The 23,760-nt window shown below is 38.3% G+C and overlaps 1 protein-coding gene across 36 annotated transcripts in view; it reads left to right on the plus strand.

The window, feature by feature from the left end:
* Nucleotides 1-23,760, plus strand: part of LOC126267255 (MAGUK p55 subfamily member 7) — a 245,502-nt gene that overhangs the window by 24,810 nt on the left and 196,932 nt on the right. For all 36 annotated transcript variants that reach the window (XM_049972298.1, XM_049972316.1, XM_049972323.1 and 33 more), the window contains one exon: nt 15,694-15,825. In XM_049972298.1, the coding sequence (XP_049828255.1) occupies nt 15,694-15,825 (132 nt within the window). The remainder of the gene's footprint in view (nt 1-15,693; nt 15,826-23,760) is intronic.

Raw genomic sequence — 23,760 nt, forward strand, 5'->3', positions numbered from 1 at the left:
AGCTTGTGCTCTGTCTCTGGTGACTTTGTTGTCATTGGGATGTTTAACACTAATCTTCCTTTACTTGAACAGAAGTCTCCATGCCTTACTTATTGACATTAATATCATGATGACTGAGGTCTAATCCTCTGAATTATAAAGTTGAAAGCATAATTTAATGATATGAACATAATAGTGGGAAACATTCCATGCGAGAAAAATAATCTGAAAACAAAGATGATTTGACTTACCAAACGAAAGCACTGGCATGTTGATAGACACACATACATACACACAAAATTGAAGCTTTCGCAACCAACGGTTGCTTCTTCAGGAAAGAGGGAAGGAGAGGGAAAGACGAAAGGATGTGGGTTTTAGGGAGAGGGTAAGGAGTCATTCCAATCCCGGGAGCGAGAAGAAAGTGGAAAGACTTACCTTAGGGGCCAAAAAAGGACAGGTATACACTTGCACAGACACACATATCCATCCGCACATACACAGACATGTCTGCTTGTGTCTGTGTATGTGCGGATGGATATGTGTGTGTATGTGAGTGTATACCTGTCCCTTTTCCCCCCTAAGGTAAGTCTTTCCACTCCCGGGATTGGAATGACTCCTTACCCTCTCCCTTAAAATCCACATCCTTTCGTCTTTCCCTCTCCTTCCCTTTTCCTGATGAAGCAACCGTTGGTTGCGAAAGCTTCAATTTTGTGTGTCTATCAACATGCCAGCACTTTCGTTTGGTAAGTCACATCATCTTTGTTTTTAAAGTATAATTTAATGTATATGTCTGATTACATAAAATTTATTTTCAATTTATATTCCTAATGGTTGTGGTCAAGCGTAATGTTAAACATTTTCATTTAAAGCGTTTTTTTTTTTAGTACTCCCCATCATAAACTGTTCTATGTACAGTGCTTGCTAAGCTATTCTTCTAAACTTCAGCAATAGTGCTGTTACATCCTGCGTTGCTGAATGTGAAATCTTTCTACACGTTTTGATTCCCCCTTTATACTTTGGTAATCTTTGTTACTATAATGCATTGTGCTTACTAATACCTGTGTGGACATCCTAAAAGAGGTCAGTTCTATTTGTTGCCATCAGACCTTATATATTTTAATCATGAGTGGGCTTCTGAAATATCTGTTTGAGGTAGTTTCTGGGGAAGGCATGTAGTACTGCCTCACAGAAGATCTTTTCACATCCATCATTAACGTATATGTCATGATCCCAAGAATTATTGGAGGATTAAAGTCTCCTCCAATGATGACACCATGTTTTGGGAAAATACATCTAAAAGGATGTTGTTTTCTCTTAAAGTTTTCGGCTACATCTGGGCACTGAGTCTAATGGTAAGTAGAAAGATCCAGTTTCAAGTTTATGTGCAACCTTGATACTGAATCTTCATTAAACTCTCTTTCACACAAATTCGGTTTCTAGATTTGAGCTTCTTGTTTACTGCAACAAATACACTACCTCAATTTTCCATTAGCCTGTGCTTTCAGTGTGTACTTAGATTTGCACCAGAAATTTTATTACTGTCAATTTCAGAATTGAGGCAGCTGTCTGTGCTTCATATTATGTGAGTTCCATTGCTTTTTAGGAGTGTTTCAAACTTTGGCGCTTTGCTGCAAATTCTAGCGTCATCTGTGGGTGCAATGATTTGGATCTTACACTAAAATGAGTTCTCCTACAGCTATCATTATCTAGACTAGATACTCACCCAGTTGAGGAGAAAAAATTCCTTGCTTGCACATCATGTGTGCTCCGCTACTGTGATACCAGGTTTTGATGTGTAGTTCATACCTCACCTACTTAGGTGAACCCTACAGTTCTCCACTCTGTAGCACATATCTAGGAAGTTGCAACATAGTGTGACACAAAACTAAGTCCCTAGTTCAAGTGTTCCATCTGACTGGGAACCAGGACAAGATGGAGTATGGAATTGTGGGGACTATGCTGCAGATTATAAGCTTTGTTGAAATTCTGTGAGCAAGGCTGGTCTTAAACACTTCTGCCAGTCACTTCAATGATCAGGCAGAGTATGGCCTCAGAGCCCAGAGGACAGGCATCATTTGTTCCAATGTACAGCAATTCTGCACTTGGTTGCACCCTGTTTCTTCAGTGGCTGCCAGAACAGCCTCTTCAACATGTTAACTTCTGGATCTGGAATGTTACAAAGATGAGGTCTCTTTATGAACAGTGATTAACACCAACAAAATGATTTCTTTTGTAATAAGAGTAAAACATGGGATAAAATTTGCCAGTTCCTTGATGCTATTTGTAAACTGAGAATGTTAAGAGACTCAGTGTCTCTAAACTTAAGAGTTTTTGAGGTTGTGATCACAAACAAACTTGAAAATAGCTGAAATTTATTACAAATGCTGTCAATATACACTGCTCATGAAAGAGTAAACAAAATCTAAAAGAATATGACAGTAGGTGCTGAACACACAATTATGGCGTAGTGTCTACTTTGTAAGAGCTATATTTTTATTGTGATTGTACAATTTCAAATGTGTCCTTCATACTAACAGGTCAGTGACTAGAAATAATCATCTTTCCATTTCACTTCAGTGACCAACATTATATGTAGATTTAGCCTTACATGTTTTCCTTTTTCATACTTTCCAGCTAGACTGCCACACTCAAACTTTGGGCTCTTTATGCTTCATCTTGTAGAATGTTACCCCGTTGTTGGTTATTAAACCTTTTTCTCATGGTCACCTCCTCCTTGGCAGTCCTTAATATTTCAATACTCATGGCCTTGCTGCCATTGAACACTACCTTTGCCAACACCTGACTGCCTCCAAACCTACAACTTCCTTCTTGGTCACCATGTCGGACTACATCTGCTCACACAATTACTTCCCAAATGGGTTTGTGCATGGCACCATCCAGTGCTAACCTAGTCAAGAGCCATTTAGAGGAATCCTTCTAACCTAGTCAAGAGCCATTTAGAGGAATCCTTACTAACCACCCAGAATCCCAAACCCCTCAACTGGGTTAGATGTATTGATGACATCTTCGTGATCTGAACCAAGGCTGAGGACACCATACTAACTTTCCTGCAGAACCTTAACATCTTCTCCCCCATTTGCTTCACCTGGTCGTCCTGAGCTCAGCAAGCGACATTCTTCGATGTCGAACTCCACCTTCAAGAAGGCTGCATCAGAACTTCTGTTCACATCAAACCTACCAGTCACGAACGATACCTGTGCCTTGACAGGTGCCACCCATTTTGTACTTAGAAATTCCTTTCATACAGTGCAGGCACCCATGGTCATTGCATCTGTAGTGACCAGCAAACCCTCTCTAAATATGCCAAGGGTATCACTCAGGTCTTAACTGACTTAAATTATCTCCCATCCTTTTCCAGGAACAGATCTCCAATGCCTTGTCTCTCCAGTCACTTACCATCCTCCACATACACACTGAAAGACCACCAAGGAGGTGTTGTAAACTAAAACTACCAAGGACTGGAGCAACCTATGCAGTGTCCTTTTGTGTCCCTATCCCATTCCTGCTCCAACCCCTTTCCTCATGGCTCATATCCCTGCAATAGATGTAGGTGCAAGACCTGTCCCTTACATCTCCTGCTCCAATTTTGACATGGGCATCCCATAGCCCATCAAAAGCAGAGCTAACTGTGAAAGCAGCCATGTAATCTACAAATTTAGCTGTAACCTCTGTAAGGCCTTTAAATATGTCTGCTTGTGTCTGTGTATGTGCAGATGGATATGTGTGTGTGTGCGCGAGTGTACACCTGTCCTATTTTTCCCCTAAGGGAAGTCTTTCCGCTCCCGGGATTGGAATGACCCCTTACCCTCTCCCTTAAAACCCACATCCTTTCGTCTTTCCCTCTCCTTCCTGAAGAAGCAACCATCGGTTGCGAAAGCTAGTAATTCTGTTTGTGTGTTTTGTTCATGTGCCTGTCTGCCGGCGCTTTCCCGCTTGGTAAGTCTTGGAATCTTTGTTTTTAATAATATATATATATATATATATATATATATATATATATATATATATATATATATATATATTAATGCACATGCGACTCAGCACCACCTCTATGTGGTGAGTAGCAATCTATCCTCTCCATATTGTTGTCATTCCATCGTGAATTTTCTGTTGTTTAAAGTAATAGTGGAAGGTTATGCATAATCTGGGACTTACAGAAAAGCAGTACTTAACTCTAACCATTTAATCATGTGACTGACTCATAGGTTATGTCAATCAAGCTGCGTGTACTGTAAATTACTGCAGTAGTTGGCATAGGGCTCCATAATTCTCACAGTGTAAACTGGAGAGGAATTCAGTGATGGGTAGTTTAGTATTTTTATTTATGAATGAAACTGTTGAGTTCAAATCAAGATGAATTTTTTTGTACTTTTTTTTTTCTTGAACGAAGGAAGTTATAATGAAAAGACAGTGGAAAATCTCATTATATTACTACCCCTTAATTGTTACAGTAAGGTCTTAGTCATTTCACAGAAATAATTCTATCTAGTACTCTTATGTAGTCACTGTATTGGTGTGTTTTATGTGGTTCTTGATGCCGAAACAGCCAAGCAATAAACAGCTCATTGAAATGGATCTTAAATAATTTAACAAATATCACTGTCAATAAATACAGCTGTTTTGCCATCTTCAAGTCACCTAATAGTGTAGAGTAAATATTGTACCTTTGCAGATGATATGTATAAAGATGCTTGGCATAAATCCATCATGGCTATTATGGAAGATGTAAGTTGGAACTGTCCTTACATTTCTCATGTTAGACCCCCCCCACACACACACACAAAGAAAAAGCACAACTGCAGTCTCAGGCAGCTGAGGCCACCAGTGTCAAGTTTTATTTGTTAAGGAAGGATTCGATTTTGTTTGAATTTGTTGTGTAATCGTCTCTATCTTAGTATTTTCTCAGTATCGTTACTGAATTGTTCCTCTTCCTCACAATTTTCTGTATATGTAGGATGTGGCTTGCAAATTTTCATAATTTACACTTCAGGTTCCTGACATTCTTCTTCTGACATTCTTCTTCTGACATTCTTCTTCTGACATTCTTCTTCTGATAGTGGAATGTTGCATGCACAAGTAGTTTCTGTTTCTTTGATATCCTTGTTAAGCAAAAATACGTCCGTACATTTCTTAATTTTTTATTCAGCGCTAATGAACAGTGATGTTATAATAGCCTTGGGGTCACTGATTATTTTCACACTGAGCTGAATTAAGAAGTTGGAACATTTGTATAACACATGTGATACATTTCCCTCACATTAAAAGAATACCTGATATGGGTGAATAGTAGAACTATTGTCACTATTTTTGTTTCTGCCTGAATGCTTATCTTTACCCAGATGATCATCTCTCATTCTGCCTCTATATTTATCTCTTTTAAACAGTACTGAATTCTACAGGTCCACTGCCACTGCTGTCCATACTATGTTGTGTTTATTCCATGAGTGATATAAGATCACATCACTGTTACTTCTGATTTGAAGCAGCTGTACATTCTAAGTATTGTTTGCATTTTATTATCAATAATCAGTGAGAGTACATTTGAGTCCTTACCCTGAGGGCTTCAGCAGTTATCTGATATTAGACTTTACTTTCCTTTCTTAATGTGTGATATGTATTTCCCTTTGAAGCTAATACTGGTCCCACTTTTTGCTGTGTAATATACTTGTACTAAATGTAAACCTTATTTGGCTCACAGAGGGGTTTTTACAGCTTAAAAATCAATCATGCATTTCATTGATAGTATGCTAATCAGGAAAGTAGTGCATGCTTTACCTGTTGTACATCTGTGTCTATACCCCACGAGCCACAGTGTGAGGCAGAGGATACTTCTTTTATCATTTTAACTTCATCCTACCCTGTTCCATGTGCATATGGTGGGTAGGAACAACTACTATCAATAAACATCCATATGAGCTCTAATTCCTGTGATTTTCTTGTTGTGATCATTTTGTGAGCCATAAAAGAAAGGAAGTAGTGACTGACTCCTTTTGGAACACACTCTCTTGGAATTCAACAGTAAACATCTCTATGATGCACATATCTTGTAGTATTTCCTGCGAAGGTTTGTTGAGTATCTCAGTAATGCTCTTGCACACAGGCTCAAATAGCTTCTCAATATCTTAATCCAACTTGGTAAGGGTCCCTGAGTGGTGGTAAGCAATACCCAAGAATCAGTCTTACAAGTGTTTTGTAATCCACTTCCTTCATGGATGAATTACACTTCTGTAAGCTTCCCCCAATGAATATCAATCTGTTATCTACTTTTCTTACAATCAATTTTATCTGGTCATTCCACTTCGTTCATGTCATTCTTAATGGCTGCAACTAGGTATTTATGACTGTTATTGTTTCCTGTGATGTATCACCAGTAGTGTAATCAAATATTAATAGCTCTCTTCCTCTGTTTAAGCACAATATGTTACATTTATTTAAATTAAGGATCAATAGCCAGTCTCTGCACCAGTCATCGATCTTCTGCTGGTCTTCCTGCATTTCACTACAGTCTTCATATAGGCAACAACATTGTGAACAGTGTCATGGAGCTTCTGACATTAACCAACGGAACATTTCTGTATTTTGTAAACAGTAATGGCTGTACGACATTCATTTGGGGTGCTCCTAAATTAACTTTACATCTGTTGATTCTGCCCATAAAAAATAGTTAATTGAGTTCTGTTGGCTGGATGTCGCAAATTTGGTCCAATACTCAGCAAACTTGTATTTATTATGCAAAATGACAACGTGGAGCTTGATCAGGTGCCTTCCAGACACCAATGAATACAGCATCAACCTGGGCACCTTTGTCTGTGGTGCTCTAGAGTTTATGGATGGATGGATGGAGTAAGCTGCATTTTGCAAGACTTCTGTTTACAGAATCCATTTTGATTTTTCAGAGGAGATTTTTGTCATCTAACAGATTCTAAGCTTCTCCATTTGATAGAGCGGATCAAGAAATCTGCGCTTGAGATGGTCAGACAGTCAACAGAACCTCTAATTTAGGACTTCTGCACGTCTCCAAATTAGATGATATGAGTTGATTTTAGCTGCTATAAATTACCAGCTTTGCTTCCAACTACCAAGTCAAGATAACCATCTTCATCTTCAGAAAGCCGTCAAAGTTAGCTAAAGCTTTTCTCAGAACTCAGATAACAGGCAGCAAATGCAGCCAGTTGCTTGCATTGTAATCAACAGCTGCTGATAGTGCCTCCTTCACATCTCAAATGGGACCTTTGGATGTGATATGTAGCCTTCACTGATCTTTCTTGCCAAAATGGAGTTATTTACAAAGGAGATCCATCACTTGCCTAACACTGGAGCACCTGGTAAAAAGCAATGTGTGTCTTAATGAAAATCTGGATTTTGCTGGAAAGTTGCCAGAGATCCATCACATGATGTGGCTTAGCTGCCTAATCAGTAGCAGTTGTTCAGGCAAACAGTGAAAGACATTCAGCCAGTACCTGCACTTGTATTCTGCCCAGATATCTGCAGCCCCATCACTATCCACCATTAACTTTTGGGTGAAGGTAAAGCAGCAAGGTCAAGTACATAAATAGGCTAGGCAGCCTCTGGGAAGTCAGATTGTGCATAAGGCATCTGCGATGCCAGACGGGTATCCCAGAGGTGTGAGGCTAGCAGCCAAAGGCAGCAGCGTGAAGTTTGTTGACTATGGCCAGTGAAACTACTAGTTATTTTTCAGAGTGCAGCTAATTCCTCTGCATGTTCTGCTGGACATATTAATAATCAAGCAGTGGAATAATCTAAAGAACTGGTAGCAAATGACAAAATTAGTAATCTAAACACTGTATAGAAACCAAATACTGTCGCTGCTGCAAATGACACTTCCGAACCCCATAACTGTGTAAACTGACACACTACAAAGCCAGGTTTTCAGTGGTCATTGATCTGTTTGATTTGGATGCTAATGGTGGATATGATAAAGTAAAGCTACAGTAGAAATTCTTAAGCTTGAGCTTAGATTTATAAAAGCACAAGTGAGGGAATTAGCTAGTGTCAAATGTGATGCAGTTGGACAGAGGAACTAAAGTTCCTAAAGAAAAGTCTAAAACACAATTTTGCAACTCATTCTTTATTGGAAAAAAATCAGCTTAAAACAGAAACACAAAAGTCTTATAGCTGAGCAGAGGACCTAATAAACTGTGTAGGTAATACTATGAAATCAGTTGCTTAAATGAGAATTATGTCTACAGACAAGTAGATTACTGGACACAGAAGAGAGCAAGATAGAAACACTTCCCAACAAGTTGACAGTAAGTAAACACTTTAGCTTAGGGCTGTGTTCTTTCAAAGCCAAGGAGAGTTTGCAGAAAAGATTTGATTTATTTTGGGAAAAAAAGGTGACAGAATTCTAAAAAGTATCTACATTATGTTTCCAGCGACATATCGATGAAATCAGATTCCTGCTCTCGTGCAGAAAAGTAAACTGTGATGTAACCAAGTGAGTATATAGTTACCAACAAAATTCATCAGCCCCAGTGCTACAAAATGTAAACTTGGGAAATATACAGGTATACAAACTGAACAGAATCTGTTAAAAACCTCAGGAAGTTCATACAAAATGGAGAATAACTGAATCAGAAAAAGAATTAAAAATGGAGGTTTACAAATACCCTTGGAAAAAATATTAACTTTCTTAAATGCTTTGCCATAAAGGATTCGTGACATGAAATACATAGCCAAAATGCTCAGAGATATCAATAATAGTTTAAGTGATCGTATGACAGTTCTTTGATTACAGAAACAAGACAAATCTGAATTTGTTAAGCATACTGTAGGCATGAATCGCAGAATTTACACAACCAGCTCAAGGGAATAGATCATTAAAATAAACAAACAAACCACATGTAAAGTCCCATATCTAATCTAGCACTTGAAATTGTCCTGGCAGATCCATTGAATGCACAACTTTCAGGTCTGTCACCAGATACCGTTGTATAAATTATACCACATTTCTTTGTAACACCTGCTTGATGTCATCAAGAGGTTGCTGCTGGCAGGAAGCATGGATACCAGGCTCTTGCTGCTTTTTGTATGCCCATGCTCCAGAATGTCCATTTACAGTTTGTATAATCACAATGCATTACTAGGGGCTAGTTACGAGCCAAAGCCAGTAGCAACTACATAACAGTATTGAGCAGTTGCTCCAATGACATAATTGCAGAATTATGTGTGATGTGTGTCAGATCTGAGAGCCATATATTTATAACTAATCACCATTACATGTTAAATGATAAAATTTGGAAGTGGCAAGTCACAAGAGAGAGTATACAAAGATGCTGAATTGTATACAGCTGATGTGTCAGTTCGTAATTCAAAACAATGTAAATAAATTTCTTATGTTATACTGTATAAATTCATACACAGTTAACCTATTGTTGCTGAGAAAAGTATTAAATGGTCCTTTACAAACAGATCTCCATTGTCTTCATAAAAAAAAAAACAACAATAAATGCAGTTCTTTGCTGCACAAGAACAAACCACACTACTGTAAATAATTGAGGGAAACTCAATAAATGAAACAGAGCGTAGTAAATTCTCATGGTTTTATATATGTAGAAGCTGGGAATTTATTACAGACATTTTTGACTCTGTAAGCTCTACAGATTTTGCTTTACGGGCAGTGGCTACTTTGGAGGTGAAAATGTCAATAAGTAAGGGAACTCTTTTTAAACCAGATTGATTTTATTCAGGATTCCAAAATACCATATCATTTCCCACTCTTTTGGCAAGAAAGCCATGTTTATCAACATAATTTCCGTTCAGTGCGACAACCTTACTCCACGTTACTGTGAGGACCTGTGTGCCTGCTTGGTACCACTCTATCGGTTGACGTCAAACCTCCCCATCATCTATGTACTGCCTACTATCAAGTACATCCTTCATTGGGCCAAATAGATGGAAGTTGGAAGGTAAGAGGTCCAGGCTGTAGGTGAAGTTTTGTGAGCTGCTCATGGGTGCACAGACTTCTGTGAGATCTTGTATTGTCATGGAGAAGGAGAAGTTCATTTCCATTTTTGCGACAACAAACTCGCTGAAGTCTTTTCTTCAATTTTCTGAGGGTAGCACAGTATACTTCACAGTATCATTGCACCTTGAGGGAGGACATCAAACAGAATAACCCCTTCAGAATCCCAGAAACCCTCGCCATGACTTTACTGGCTGAGGATGTGGCTTTGAACTATTCCTTGTGAGGAGATTTGGTGTGGCACCACTCCATGGATTGCCATTTTATGTCCTGTTGGAAGTGATGAACCAATGTGTCATGTGATGACATTCGACAAGAAATTGTCTCAATCATCCACGTAATGCACAAGCAATTCCGCAGAGATGGTTCTTTGTTGCTCTTTATGGTTGTCTGGTAGTTGGTGAGGAAAGCAGTCAAACCACTCTTCAAGAAGGGATCAAGAGAGATCATGGGAAATTATCGTCCTATCTCAATTCTCCCAGTTCTATCTAAAATATTTGAAAAACTTGCTGTTGCTCAAATCCAAAACTTCATTGCAAAATATTCTGTTATTCTAAACAATCAATTTGGTTTTCAGCAAGGGAAAAACACCGTAGATGCAGTTAACAGTTTCATTGAGAAAATAAGTACGTCATTAGACAAGAGAAATAAGGTGGCAGGAATTTTCTGCGACCTCACAAAGGCATTCGATTCCGTAAACCACGCATTGCTTGTTTACAAACTTGAAAAGTATGGCATTGGCGGCAGTGCCCTACAATGGCTTAAATCCTACTTATCCAACAGAAAGCAAAGAGTTAGCATTTCTTCAAATGGCGCATATTATTTTTCTGACTGGAAAAAAATTACTCAGGGTGTTCCACAAGGCTCCATATTAGGCCCAGTCCTATTTCTCTTTTATGTTAATGACTTACCATTAAATATCAGCTCCCCATCAGTTCTGTTCGCAGATGATACTTCTGTCTTAGTTGAAGATCAGGATTCAGAAAAAATTCTCAAATCTGTGATCAGTACCCTCAGTACCTTAGAAACTTGGTTTCAGCTAAATGGGCTGAATCTAAACATATCTAAGACTCACGTGATGCAGTTCAAAACCAAACAGTCAAAATGTGAGCAAATTAAGATTGTACACAACAACCAAGTTATAGAAGAAGTTGACTCAGTCAAATTCTTAGGTCTAAAAGTAGATGAAAATTTGAGGTGGCAGGCACACATTGAATACCTTGCAAACAAATTGAGCAGCTTTGCATTTGCAATGCAAATATTATCAACTGCAACGGACATTGACACGCGGAAAGTAGCATATACAAGCTACTTTGAATCCATTATTAGGTATGGTATTGTTTTTTGGGGTAACTCGACAAACATAGTGCGGATACTAAAAATACAGAAAAAAATCATACGAAATATGTGCACTGCCAATCACAAAGAACCATGTCGACCATTATTTAGGAAACTCAAAATATTAACTCTGCCATCCTTATACATATATGAGATTATTATATTTTTGTACTCCAGACGCGACTTATTTGAGGGAAACCATTTTGTCCATTCACATGATACCAGAAACAAAGAAAATTTTATGCTCCCCACCCACCGCCTCAGACTGTTTGCCCAGGGACCTCAATACATGGGAATGAAAATTTTTAATAAATTAAAAGGGAACAAGTTGATGCAGATGAATTTAGGTTCACTTAAAAGAAAGCTATATGAGGTACTGACAATGAAGTGTTATTACTCAGTGGATGAATTCATGCAGGACAATCTGGAAATTTGAGCTGGGTACAATGTGTTACATGTTCCAAGAAATATCCTTATAGTGTTGTTATTTATTATAGTGCTATCATTAATTAATGTAAAAATCATTGTAATTGTTTTATAAATTTTTGACATGTCTCCTGTACGCAAACCAAATGGATTGCAAATGTACGTCATGAGATGAATAAAACACAATTCACACAATTCACAATTCATTCACTTTAGAGTACCCCAACTGGTGGACAGAGCGTCAGCATTACCAACAGAGACATACAGTTGTGCGGCGATGTGTTTAATTGTGACCCATCGATCACCTCAAATGAGAGTGTCCGCACACTCCAACACTCCAGGAGTCACGGCTGTGTGTGGCCAGTTGGCACCTGAGAGATTGGACAGGTTTGTGTGACTTTGGTGCTGTGATAATAACAGACAACTCCACCAACCGCTCACTGTGCTTTTGTTCACTTCCATGTCTCCGTAGGCATTCTGCAAGTGCCTTTGAATGTTTGTGATGCTCTGGTTTTCCACCAAAAGAAACTCTACGACAGATTTCTTCTTGGAATGCACCTCTGTTACAGATACCATTTTGAAGGCTATATATAGCGCCACATATTGGAACTTCATGAAACTCTAGGGGTTGAAGCTTGAATATTCCATAATGTCCCACAACAAATTCCACAGTTTTTCAGCCGAAATTGCCTGAGAAAGAAATGTGTTGCATTACTTATTGAATGCACCTGATATTTTCCCCATTCACATTCACTATTGTTTTGTGGCATCATATTGTGAGGGGAACTCTACATCTTCTGTTACATAGAAGCATGTAGTAATCGTAACAAGTAGTGTCCACACTAGAACCTCTTGTACACTCCACTTTAAACAGTTGAAAATACTGACGATAGTCTCACAATACATATACTCCCATACAAAGATTGTTGTTTGCCATTAAACACTGTTCAGAATCGACGGTAATATTATTAAATGTAATACTAGAACTAAAATGATTTACACTATCCTTTAGAGTGGCATACTTACCCAGTGATGTGAAGGAACTAACAGATAAAACTAACTTAACTGATGAACACCCTGCAATCATCTTCTTCCTCTCCCACTCCCCGTTGCCTCCTCCACTGCCATCCATATACTCCCCCTCCACCCTTCCTGTCCCTTTGTTTCCCAATGGAAAATACTTTGATTGGGACTTACTTTCATGGGACAAGAAGTGATGTAAAGGTAATGGATTGAGATATGAGCTCTACATGTTTGTGTTTGGATAGAATGTGCCACGTTGGATAGAATGTGCCACGATGGCTGGAAAATGGTATAAAAGCCACTGTAATAACTCATATTGTGGCCCGCCCCCGGTAGCTGAGTGGTCAGTGCAACAGACTGTCAATCCTAAGGGCCCGGGTTTGATTCCTGGCTGGGTCGGAGATTTTCTCCGCTCAGGGACTGGATGTTTTGTTGTCCTAATCATCATTATTTCATCCCCATCAATGTGCAAGTCGCCAAATTGGCATCAACTCGAAAGACTTGCACCAGGCGAGCGGTCAACCCGACGGGAGGCCCACGTCACACGCCATTATTATTATTTATCATATTGCGTATGATTAAAGTCAATCAAGATTCAAAATGAAAACTACAAATTATTCTTCTAGAACTGTTAATGAATAACAATGTGGTGTAGATACCTGTGTAACAGAAGTTTGTACCTTTTCAACATTACCCACCTAGATGGTCTTTCATAATGTTAAATGCTTTGTACACTTAAAGTGTGTGTCAACATTGATTGAAATCTTTGATTTTGCAGATCAACTTTTGAATTAGTCAAATACTGGTTGTACGTTAGTACTTGTGTGGCATTTTTGTGTGCCTGCAGCCTCTTGAAATAGGAAATCAACTATCTACACATTATGAGAGGTGTTTTAGAAGGAATATTAGACACGATTGTGTCAACAAATTTATGACAGAGAAATTTTATGTTAAAATAGTTTGTAGGAAGTTAGCATTTAATTTTGTTTCATAATTTTGAGGATTCACTATTCTTCTCAAAACTGGGTGTAGTTGGCATCAGGGAGTATCCAGAGTCCTTCGTTGTACGAAACTGCCTAATTTTTTTCAGTCTGCAGATCACTGCTTTTTCCAAGTTACCTGTTTCAGGCAATGTCATCCATGTTCAGATCATATGCTATAGTTACAAAGTAACCTATTATAAAGGGACTGTCAGCCCATCTGAAGATGGGTAACATTGCCCAAATCAAATGATTTGGAAGCAAAAAGCAATTCTCTGTGCTGTTTTTCATTAGCAACCAAGTTTTTCTGTATCTATGGCTATGTCTACATTTTACGTCACTCTGCTTTGAACTTTAGGTGAGGTGTGAAAGTTTATCTTATGTGTTGTTGTTTGGTTGTGGGTGGTCCAGTTCATCTGGAATTGGTATTTATGTCTAGTCTACAGTTTACAGTAATATTTTTGAAATAGTTATAAGAAGAGACTTTTGTATGATGTTTAGCTATTAACTTTACAGAATAAATCTCAGTGGCAATTTCTTGGGGTAAATATTTCTTTGATTTTTTTTTGAAATACTCCAGAAAATTGTCATGTACGAGGATGATTAAAAAAATGTTGGCATTCTTCTCTACAGTCAGAGTAGTGGCAAATATTAAGTGCAAAGGAAGTCAGATTGGCACTTTATTGATGTATATTGTGAAAGCATTGCATTGTAATCTACCTGGGCACAAAGAGATTTCATTGTTCATGTAGTGCCCCTTAATATCTTTTTCAAGGATCTGCGATTCGCATTTACTTAGCTTTAAATAGCATAAAGCTCTTGAGTTTCCAACCTAGTGAGTTCATTGAAATGGTTTACTGCTTTGATGAATGTCACCCCCACATCTTCTGGTAAGTGTCAAGAAAATATCTTGGTTATTCTTATATAGGTGCTCCAGTGTGGTGAGTGGGGGTGGGGGAAAGGCCACACTTGGTCCCAGTATGGTTAGTCAGTCCTGTGTTATTTTCCTCTTTGTATGTTATTTGATCTCTTCCTGTGTTAGTATTATAACATGGAACTAGGACGAGCAACTGATGTTTTTGCTATTTCTATGACCACCCACAGCAAAGTTCAAAAAGACGCTTAAGAAATATCTTAAAACAATCTACCAACCACGGCAGGTGATTAGTGATCTAGTTGGGTCAGTTAAGGATTTGGTGGGACTGTGCACACCTGGCATCTATAGCATTCATTGTGAGAGAGTCACATGTTGTACAGTGGGCAGACACAAGGCTGCATTCAGCAATGCAACTGGAAGTGTGCCTGTTGTATTTACCTGGAGCACAACGACAAATCAGGAGTCGTTGAACACACCTTGGAACAAAGCCATGTGTTTGATTTTGAATGGATGAGACTGCTCTGCAGGGTGAGTAGACATTGGGACAACATAAACAGAGATGATGGGTACCAACTATGTTACTAAGTTGTGGTTGGGACTCATTACTGGCCACAATACACTGTGAGCACTCCTATATGAGAGACATCCATAATGCGTATGAGGTGGAGTTTGATTGTCTACCCTGGGACTATGGCATGGATTCTCACCCATCCCCACCCACCCTGTGGCGATGGAAAGGTCTGCCCACCACAGTGCAGTGCATACATAGGCTAATCAAAATGCAGTCTCAACACTTTGACAGAAGATGATGGGAGTGACACACATTGTGCCATTTTAATGAACTCACTTGGCCTAAAACCCAAGAACTTTATACTAGTTCCAACTCACTGAGAAAGAAAACTGGAGCATATTAAATTGTATAGATGTAACAAAGAACCAAAATTATCATAGGGAACTAGGCATATAGTTCATGAGATAGCATCTTGGTGTATGTGGTTAACTCCTAAAGCCACTTAAAAGAGTCATGGGAATTCCTTTATTAAAAAGAAATTATGTTTTTTCAGGGTTTGTTATGTGCACATGATGCTGTGGCCCAAAAGGACTATTTCCCTCGTCTTCCGGAAATTCCATTGGAGGTTGATGAGGATGAAGAAACCATTAAGATAGTACAACTTGTGAAGAGTAGTGAACCACTGGTATGTTTTATTTAAAATTACATTTCTTGAGGCCTTTTTAGCGTTTACTGTGATGTTGACGTGTTGTTTGTGATACCAAGTTTCTGATGTCTATAATTTGAGTGTTTCAGTTATTCTGTAGTTTTGTGTAAATTAGAGGTTTTACAAAGTTGATGTTTCAGCTGCAAGAGACTATTGTCATATTATTACTGTTGTTAAAACAAATTATCCCTAAAGCCTGTAGTTTGTGTTGATGAGAAGTATTATGAAATATTGACTTCTGGTATTGTGATTCCTGAAAGCACCGTGGACTGAGATATGCAATGCATTATTTTCACAGACTCAAATTGTCAATTCCTTTAACTTTAATTGCAGTTTGAAACTGATTTTGCGGAAGATGGAAGTAAAGAGTGTATACCAGAAGTGTGCTTCTTTTGTCTGTTGAAACTGCTAAATGTACTGTATGGAAATATACAAGCCCTCCAGTGTCAAAAATGTGAGAATTCACTCTGAAAGATTTGATAACAATGGGGTTTTGGTCGAGGCCCATACATAATATATAAAATAAACAATAAAAAACACTAATCGGTGGAGAGAAAATAAGCTTATTTTGTATACATAAGAATCATAGATCACTGCCAGTGACAAGTATATCAAGTTTTGATAAACATACAAGAAAAATAAGGTGTAGCAGTTTGAAGATAATATTTTGTAGATACTTTCAACAATGTGAGTGTGTTAGAAACATTAGGAATGTCCTCCATTTCATGTCCAGGATAAAATTCAGTTATTGCCAGCCATATAATTAAAATGGAACTATCTCTGTGCAATGTTTATTGTTAAGATTAAAGATTTTAATGTAAGCATTTTTTTTTTTTTTTTTTTTTTTTGTTCTGTAAGATAATTTATCTTCTTCCATGGATACAATCAGTTCAAAGTCAATACTGAACTTTTCAACTCTCAGAGAAACGTGGCTATACCAGTTTAACTCACAGATGAAGTAACACTCACATGCTTGTATATCTCTTGATGGTAAGAGATCAAGAAGTGTGGCCTTATCTTTTCAGTCACATTAGCAGAAGAAAGGGTTTAACCATACTACTGCATGAAAGTCTAAGTCTGCAATATAAAATTACAGTACTGCACCCATAACTAATAAGTCTCCTCTGCTAGCAGAAGAGTGTTAGTGATTACCTCTGTACTCCTGACTTGTTTTGAAATAAGTGACATAGAAGTGACCAAAGATCACATGTCTGTATGCGATTTAGATCCCTGACAACAATGTTTCTGGTTAGAATACATATAGCGAAACAAACATGTAGCAAAAACAATCATTCCATGATAACTCCCAGACCCAAATAATTCCACATCCTCCTTGCAGCCAGATACGCTCTATGTAGTTTGACTCTCTTCCCAGAGATGCAAAAAAACTTATAGCAATTTTTTCCAAAAGTAACTGCTTTTACATATTCTGAGTTAATGAACTTAAAGGAAACTGAGGAAACTGTTGTGATGACATGTGAAGATAACTTTTCAGGAAAGCAGGAATTTGTATTATTTCACTAAACCGTTTATTATGACCTGCATAAATGAAAAAAGGGAAGTTCGTAGGTGGGATGTGTTTTGTATAATGTACCATCATTGCAGTAATGGAAACCTTAAGTTGCTGATCTACTTACACTGATAATGACACAAATTACTTATAAATTAATTTATGTATGTATATTAGGAGAAAAACAACACTGATGTTGGTTCAAATCCATGTCTGACCATAATGGTTCAGGCTTTTCATGATTTCTGTAAATTGCTTAACCCATTGTATCACCTTGTTGCAGGTCTTCTCTCTCTCTCTCTCTCTCTCTCTCTCTCTCTCTCTCTCTCTCTCTCTCTCTCTCTCTCTCTAAAGAGAACTAAACTCACAAAGTTGCAGTGCTCCAACATTCCCTCTTCTAAGTTCTCAGAGATTCTGCCAGGTATCTCTACTGTGAGTATTTGTCAATTGTTTTCCAAGGATACATGTGCCTGAAGTCAGCTTTCTTTGAAACGCAAAAAATCAGCCACCGTATATATAAAGTGATTTTGTAAGAGACAGAGAACTAATTATGGGAGCTTTCTCAAATAGTAGTAGTACATCTCGCAAGCGATATAAGTATTATTATCTGTTTTTTGATAATATCTACGCATAAGTTCCTTTGCTGAAGTACTTGCATCAACAGGAGATCCTTAGGCTAGGTACTTTTGGAAGAAAGTGAATTCCATACTGTATCAGTTGTGAAGAATAATAGAAACATGGATATTTGGTAGATTCTCTCACTGACATCAGCGGAGCAGTTTATGTAGTTAGTGGGAGGGATAGTAAGATAGCATCTGTGCCATCGACATTTTCAATGGAAATGTCTAAATTACAGGATCAGCACTATGAAAACTCTCAGAAAAAATATATTTCCACTGACAGGCCATTGTTTATTGGAGAATATAATTGGCATGTGGGTGGGATGGAACTGATCGACAGTGTTATGGGGAGGTACCAAACAGTCTTGAGGAAGAAGAGATGATGTGTCTGTACATTTTACCTTTTTTAAAAAATATTTTTTGACAGTATTGTAGGAAATTCATCATTGCTCCACAAATGTGTGCAAAAAGAGACAGGATATTCAGAGAAAAGAATGAATTTAGCAGAAATCCCATTTGATTTGGCAGAAGTACTTTGCAGTCTAAACACAAGACCATCTTACTGCAAAAAATCTTGAGCCTCAGTGGAAGAGGATATTCAAGCAAAGAAACACAAAGGCCCCTCATAGTTTGTTCCACCAAAACATATACATGAGGACTAAGTTGGTCACTGACCAATATGGGATGACAAAAGGATTAGGCTATGTACAGACTGTGTGTGAAAACTGTGGTGCTGAACTCTGTTTCAACAAACTCAATAATTGTTTCAAGAGGTTTTATATCACGTAGCACATCTGAAACGGTATACTTCATACCTAAACATAATGCCTTGATGTCACAAGGTTGCAGACCTGCAATATACAGTTGTTTCAATAGAAATTTCATTCTTTGAAATAAATTATTATTATTTTTATATTTTCCCCTCAACCCATGTCCACTGAAGAATTTAATTTTAGCTACTCAAATTATTGAGATACAAAGGGTAAAGGCATATGTTAAGATGGTTTCTTTGCCCAGTTTGCTTTCACATTATTCTCTAATCAGAGCTTGTGCTCCACCTGTAATGATCTCGGCATTGATGGAATGGTAAATCCAAAGCACAACTTCACCTGATAATCTACTCAGTTGCCTTTTATCTCAAATATTTCACACTAAACATTTGTGTAACTTTCAATAGAACACTGTACACTGGCAAAGTCAAAATATGTTTCATACAAACTTTAAGAGTTATCTGGAATTTACATCCCTAATAAACTGTAGAAGGAGTGGCTAATATTTGGGAAATTTCCAGCTTCCTGCGTGACATCTACTGGCAACTTGTTAGAGACTTAAGCTACATAGTATAAAACTTTTTTTCTAAACCCTAGATGGCATACATAGTTGATACAGAGATTATCATCACTTCTAGTATAGTGATAGTAAACTGCATAAATTATCTCAAATTCACTCTAAAACAAGGTTATGGAGTACATGTATTGACAAGTAAGTTTATGAATTCCTAGATCCCTCAAGAGTATTTTGGCTGATGTTTGGTTGTCAGCTTCACACAATATTCCTGTTGCACAAATACTTTTCTACTCTAGCTGCAACGCCCATGAAGGTTACCCATAGTATTGAATGAAAGTATGCTAGAAACCCTGTCTGTAGGCCAACATAGATAGAGAGGTTTCTAAGTGAAAAACTTGGCAGAACTGAGATATTTGGTTAACTTATCCAAGTGCTGGTGTCACGTCAGTTTATTATCCATCTGAATTTCTATGAACTACATACATGAAACTTCACCCATTGTGCAGCCATGTATCTACTCTTGGTTTGTGTAAGTCATTTTGATTTGTGTGGAGCGCATAATATGACTCTTTATATTTTTAAGGATTAAGCTGTTTGCTGTGAACCAGATGTAAGCCTATTCCATTATTCCCAAGCTGTATCTGTTGTTGAAGTGTTTAGGCTTTTTACTGCATACTATTTTAATCACCAAAGATCTCAATTTATGAAGAGTCCTCCTGTGCCCCTAGTAAGTTATTTACATAGATTGAGAGCAGGAGTGGACCAAACACAACCTTGTGACTCACCATATTTAATATTTCTTCACTCAGAAATTAGCCATATTTCTTTGGTATCTTATGTTAATGGAACACTGAATTGCTTCAGTGTATCCCTTTCATCTGACTTCATTGGGAACCCAAACACTCCAGTAGTAATTAAGAATGAGTCACACAAGTGTTTTGTAAACACTCCCCATTATAGATTAGCAACATTTTCCTAGACTTCTCCTAATAAAGTGAAGTCGACCTTTCTTCTACCCTACTACCATGATACCTATCAGAAATTAAGGTTGATGGTAATTGCACACCAGGTCACTCCACAGCCAATATGAGAAATAGCCCAGCAGTGCAGGAATTTGTTACTTATATGCCCCTCCCCCCCCCCCCCCCCCTCCCTCGAACTATGGACCTTGCTGTTGGTGGGGTGGCTTGCATGCCTCAGCGATACAGATGGCCATACTGTAGGTGCAACCACAATGGAGGGGTATCTGTTGAGAGGCCACACAAACATGTGATTCCTGAAGATAGGCAGCAGCCTTTTCAGCAGTTGCAGGGGCAAATGGGCAAAAATTGTGCTGGTACTGTGAATGGCTGAAAGCAAGGGGAAACTAGAGCCATAACTTTTGCTGAGGGCATGCAGCTTTACTGTATGGTTAAATGATGATGGTGTCCTCTTGGATAAAGGACATAAAATGGTCCACCATTCAGATCTCTGGGTGGGACTACTCAGGAGGACATCATTATCAGGAGGAACAAAACTAGCATTCTATGGATTGGAGTGTGGAATGTTAGATCCCTTAATCAGGCAGGTAGGTTAGAAAATTTAGAAAGGGAACTGTATAGGTTAAATTAGATATAGTGGGAAATAGTGAAGTTTGGTGGCAGGAGGAACAGCATTTCTGGTCAAGTGAATACAGGGTTATAAATACAAAATCAAATAGGGGTAATGCAGGAGTAGTTTTAATAATGAATAATAAAAAAAGAATGCTGATAAGCTACTACGAATAGCATAGTGAATGCATTATTGTAGCCAAGATAGACATGAAGCCCACACGTACCACAGTAGTGCATGTTTATGTGCCAACTAGCTCTGCAAATGATGAAGATATTGAAGAAATGTGTGATGAGATAAAAGAAATTATTCAGATAGTTAAGAAAGATGAAAATTTAATAGTCATGGGGGACTGGAATTTGATAGTAGGAGAAGGGAGAGAATGAAAAGTAGCAGGTGAATATGGACTGACGGGTAAGAAATGAAAGAGGAAATTGCCTGGTAGAAGTTTGCACAGAGCATAACTTAATCATAGCTAACACTTGGTTTAAGAATCATGGAAGATTGCTGTGTGCATGGAAGAGACTTGAAGACACTGGAAGGTTTCAGATTAATTATATAGTGGTAAAACAGAGATTTAGGAAACAGATTTTAAATTTTAAGACATTTCCAGGGGCAGTGGACTCTGCCCATAATTATTGGTTGTGAACAGTAGATTAAAACTGAAGAAACCACAAAAAGGCAGGAATTTTAGAAGATTGGACCTAGATAACCTGGAAGAACCAGAGATTGTAGAGAATTTCAGAGGGAGCATTACGGAACGATTTACAAGAACAGGGAAAAAGAATTCAGAAGAAGAAGAATGGGTAGCCTTGAGAGATGAAATACTGAAGGCGGTAGAGGATCAAGTAGGTAAAAAGACGAGGACAAGTAGAAATCCTTGGGCAACACAAGAGATATTGAATTTAATTGATGAAATGAGAAAATATAAAAATGCAGTAAATGAAGCAGGCAATGAGAAATAGAAACATCTCAGAAATGAGATCAACAGGAAATGCAAAATAGCTAAGCAGGAATGGCTAGAGGACAAATGTAAGGATGTGGAAACATATACAGGGTGTGTGTACATAAAGTCTGGGAACACTTTCGATTATTTATTGCACAAGAACCAAACACTGTACAGGTACCATATATATGTCGTTTTGAAGAGAAACCCTGAAAGTTTTGTTTCGTGTATACCAACACAGCATAGTTTGGTAATTTGCCAATAGTCAGTGCTAGTCGCAAACAATGCAAGTTCAGGTGTGGAGTGATCTTTCTGTGTGTTGGAGTTAGACAAAAACAAGTGTGCTGTAGCTGTTCTACAGATGTTTAAAACCAAGTTTGGCAAGTAGCAATCAACAAGGAAGGCCATTTACCACTGGCACAACAAATTTGTTACAACAGGTTGCTTGTGCTCAGCAAAGAGAAGTGGATGTCCAGTGTGAGTGAAGTGAATGTGGAGCGCATACAAGAGACGTTCATAAAAAGTCAAAAGAAATCAGTGTGTGGAGCATCCCGTGAACTCGAAATGGCTCCAATGACAGTGTGGAAAGTCCTGCGACAGAAGCTGTCTATGAAACCATACAAATTGGAGCTAGTGCAGAAGCTCAATGACACCGACAAAGACAAGCATTCTGAGTTTTGTTCGCAGTTGCAACAAATGAACGAGGAAGGGGGTGGCATTGTTGATCGCTTAATTTTTAGTATTGAAGCCACTTTTCACACTAATGGTAAACTGAACAGGCATAATTGTCGAATCCAGGGGACAAAGCATCCACATGAATGCACTGAATTTGAGCATGATTCCCCAAAGGTAAATTTCTTTGTGCCTTGTCATGTCGAAAACTGTACGGGCCATTCTTCTTCCCCAAAAGCACTGGCACTGGATATTCCTACTTGGACATGTTGCAGCAATGGCTGATGACTCAAATGCAATCGGACTCTCCGTTCATCTTTCAGAAGGATGGGGCTCCACACCATTTTCATCATGAAGTTTGTGGGTACCTGAACACGGAGCTACCGCATCAATGGATTGGCTGTGCTACAAAAGGGGACAGCTGTTTCATGAAATGGCCTTCCCAATCACCAGACCTCACTCCGTGTGACTTTTTTTGCTGTGGGGACACATTAAAGATCTGGTGTATGTACTTCCTGTACCATGTGATGTAGCGGAGCTCCAGGAGAAGTGACTGACACAGTCAGTGATGGCATACATGATGGGACAGGTACGACAAGAATTCGATTAACGTATTGACATCTGCCAGATAGCTCATTTTTCGCATATTGAATGTTTGAAGAAAGAAAAAAAAAACCTTTCAGTTTTTCTCTTCAAAATGCAATTCGTATGACATCTGTACCATGTTTAGTTCTTGTGCAATAAATAATTGAAAGTGTTCCTTGGACTTTATGTACACCTTGTATTATTGTAGATGTTGTCTACAGTAAAATTAAAGAGGTCTTTGGAGAAAAGAGAACCACTTGTATTAACATCAAGGGCTTAGATGGAAAACCAGTCCTAAGTGAAGAAGGGAAAGCAGAAAGGTGGAAGGAGTACATAGAAGGTGTATACAGGGGCGATGGACTGGAGAGCAATATTATGGAAATGGAAGAGGATGTAGTTGAAGATGAGATGGGAGATACATTATTGCTTGAAGAATTTGACAGAACAGTATAAGGACTAAGTCGAAACAAGGCCCTGGGCGAAGACAACATTCCATTAGAATTACTGACAGCCTTGGGAGAGCCAGTCATAACAACATTCTTCCATCTTGTGAGCAAGATGCATGAGATAGGTGAAATACTCTCAGACTTCAAGGAGACTGTAATAACTCCAATTTCAAAGAAAGCATGTGCTGACAGGCATGAGAATTACCATACTATCAGTTTAATAAGTCACAGTTTGCAAAATACTATTTCAAATCCTAC

The sequence above is a fragment of the Schistocerca gregaria genome, chromosome 4, assembly GCF_023897955.1.
Source record: "Schistocerca gregaria isolate iqSchGreg1 chromosome 4, iqSchGreg1.2, whole genome shotgun sequence".
Classification (NCBI taxonomy): Eukaryota; Metazoa; Arthropoda; class Insecta; order Orthoptera; family Acrididae; genus Schistocerca; species Schistocerca gregaria.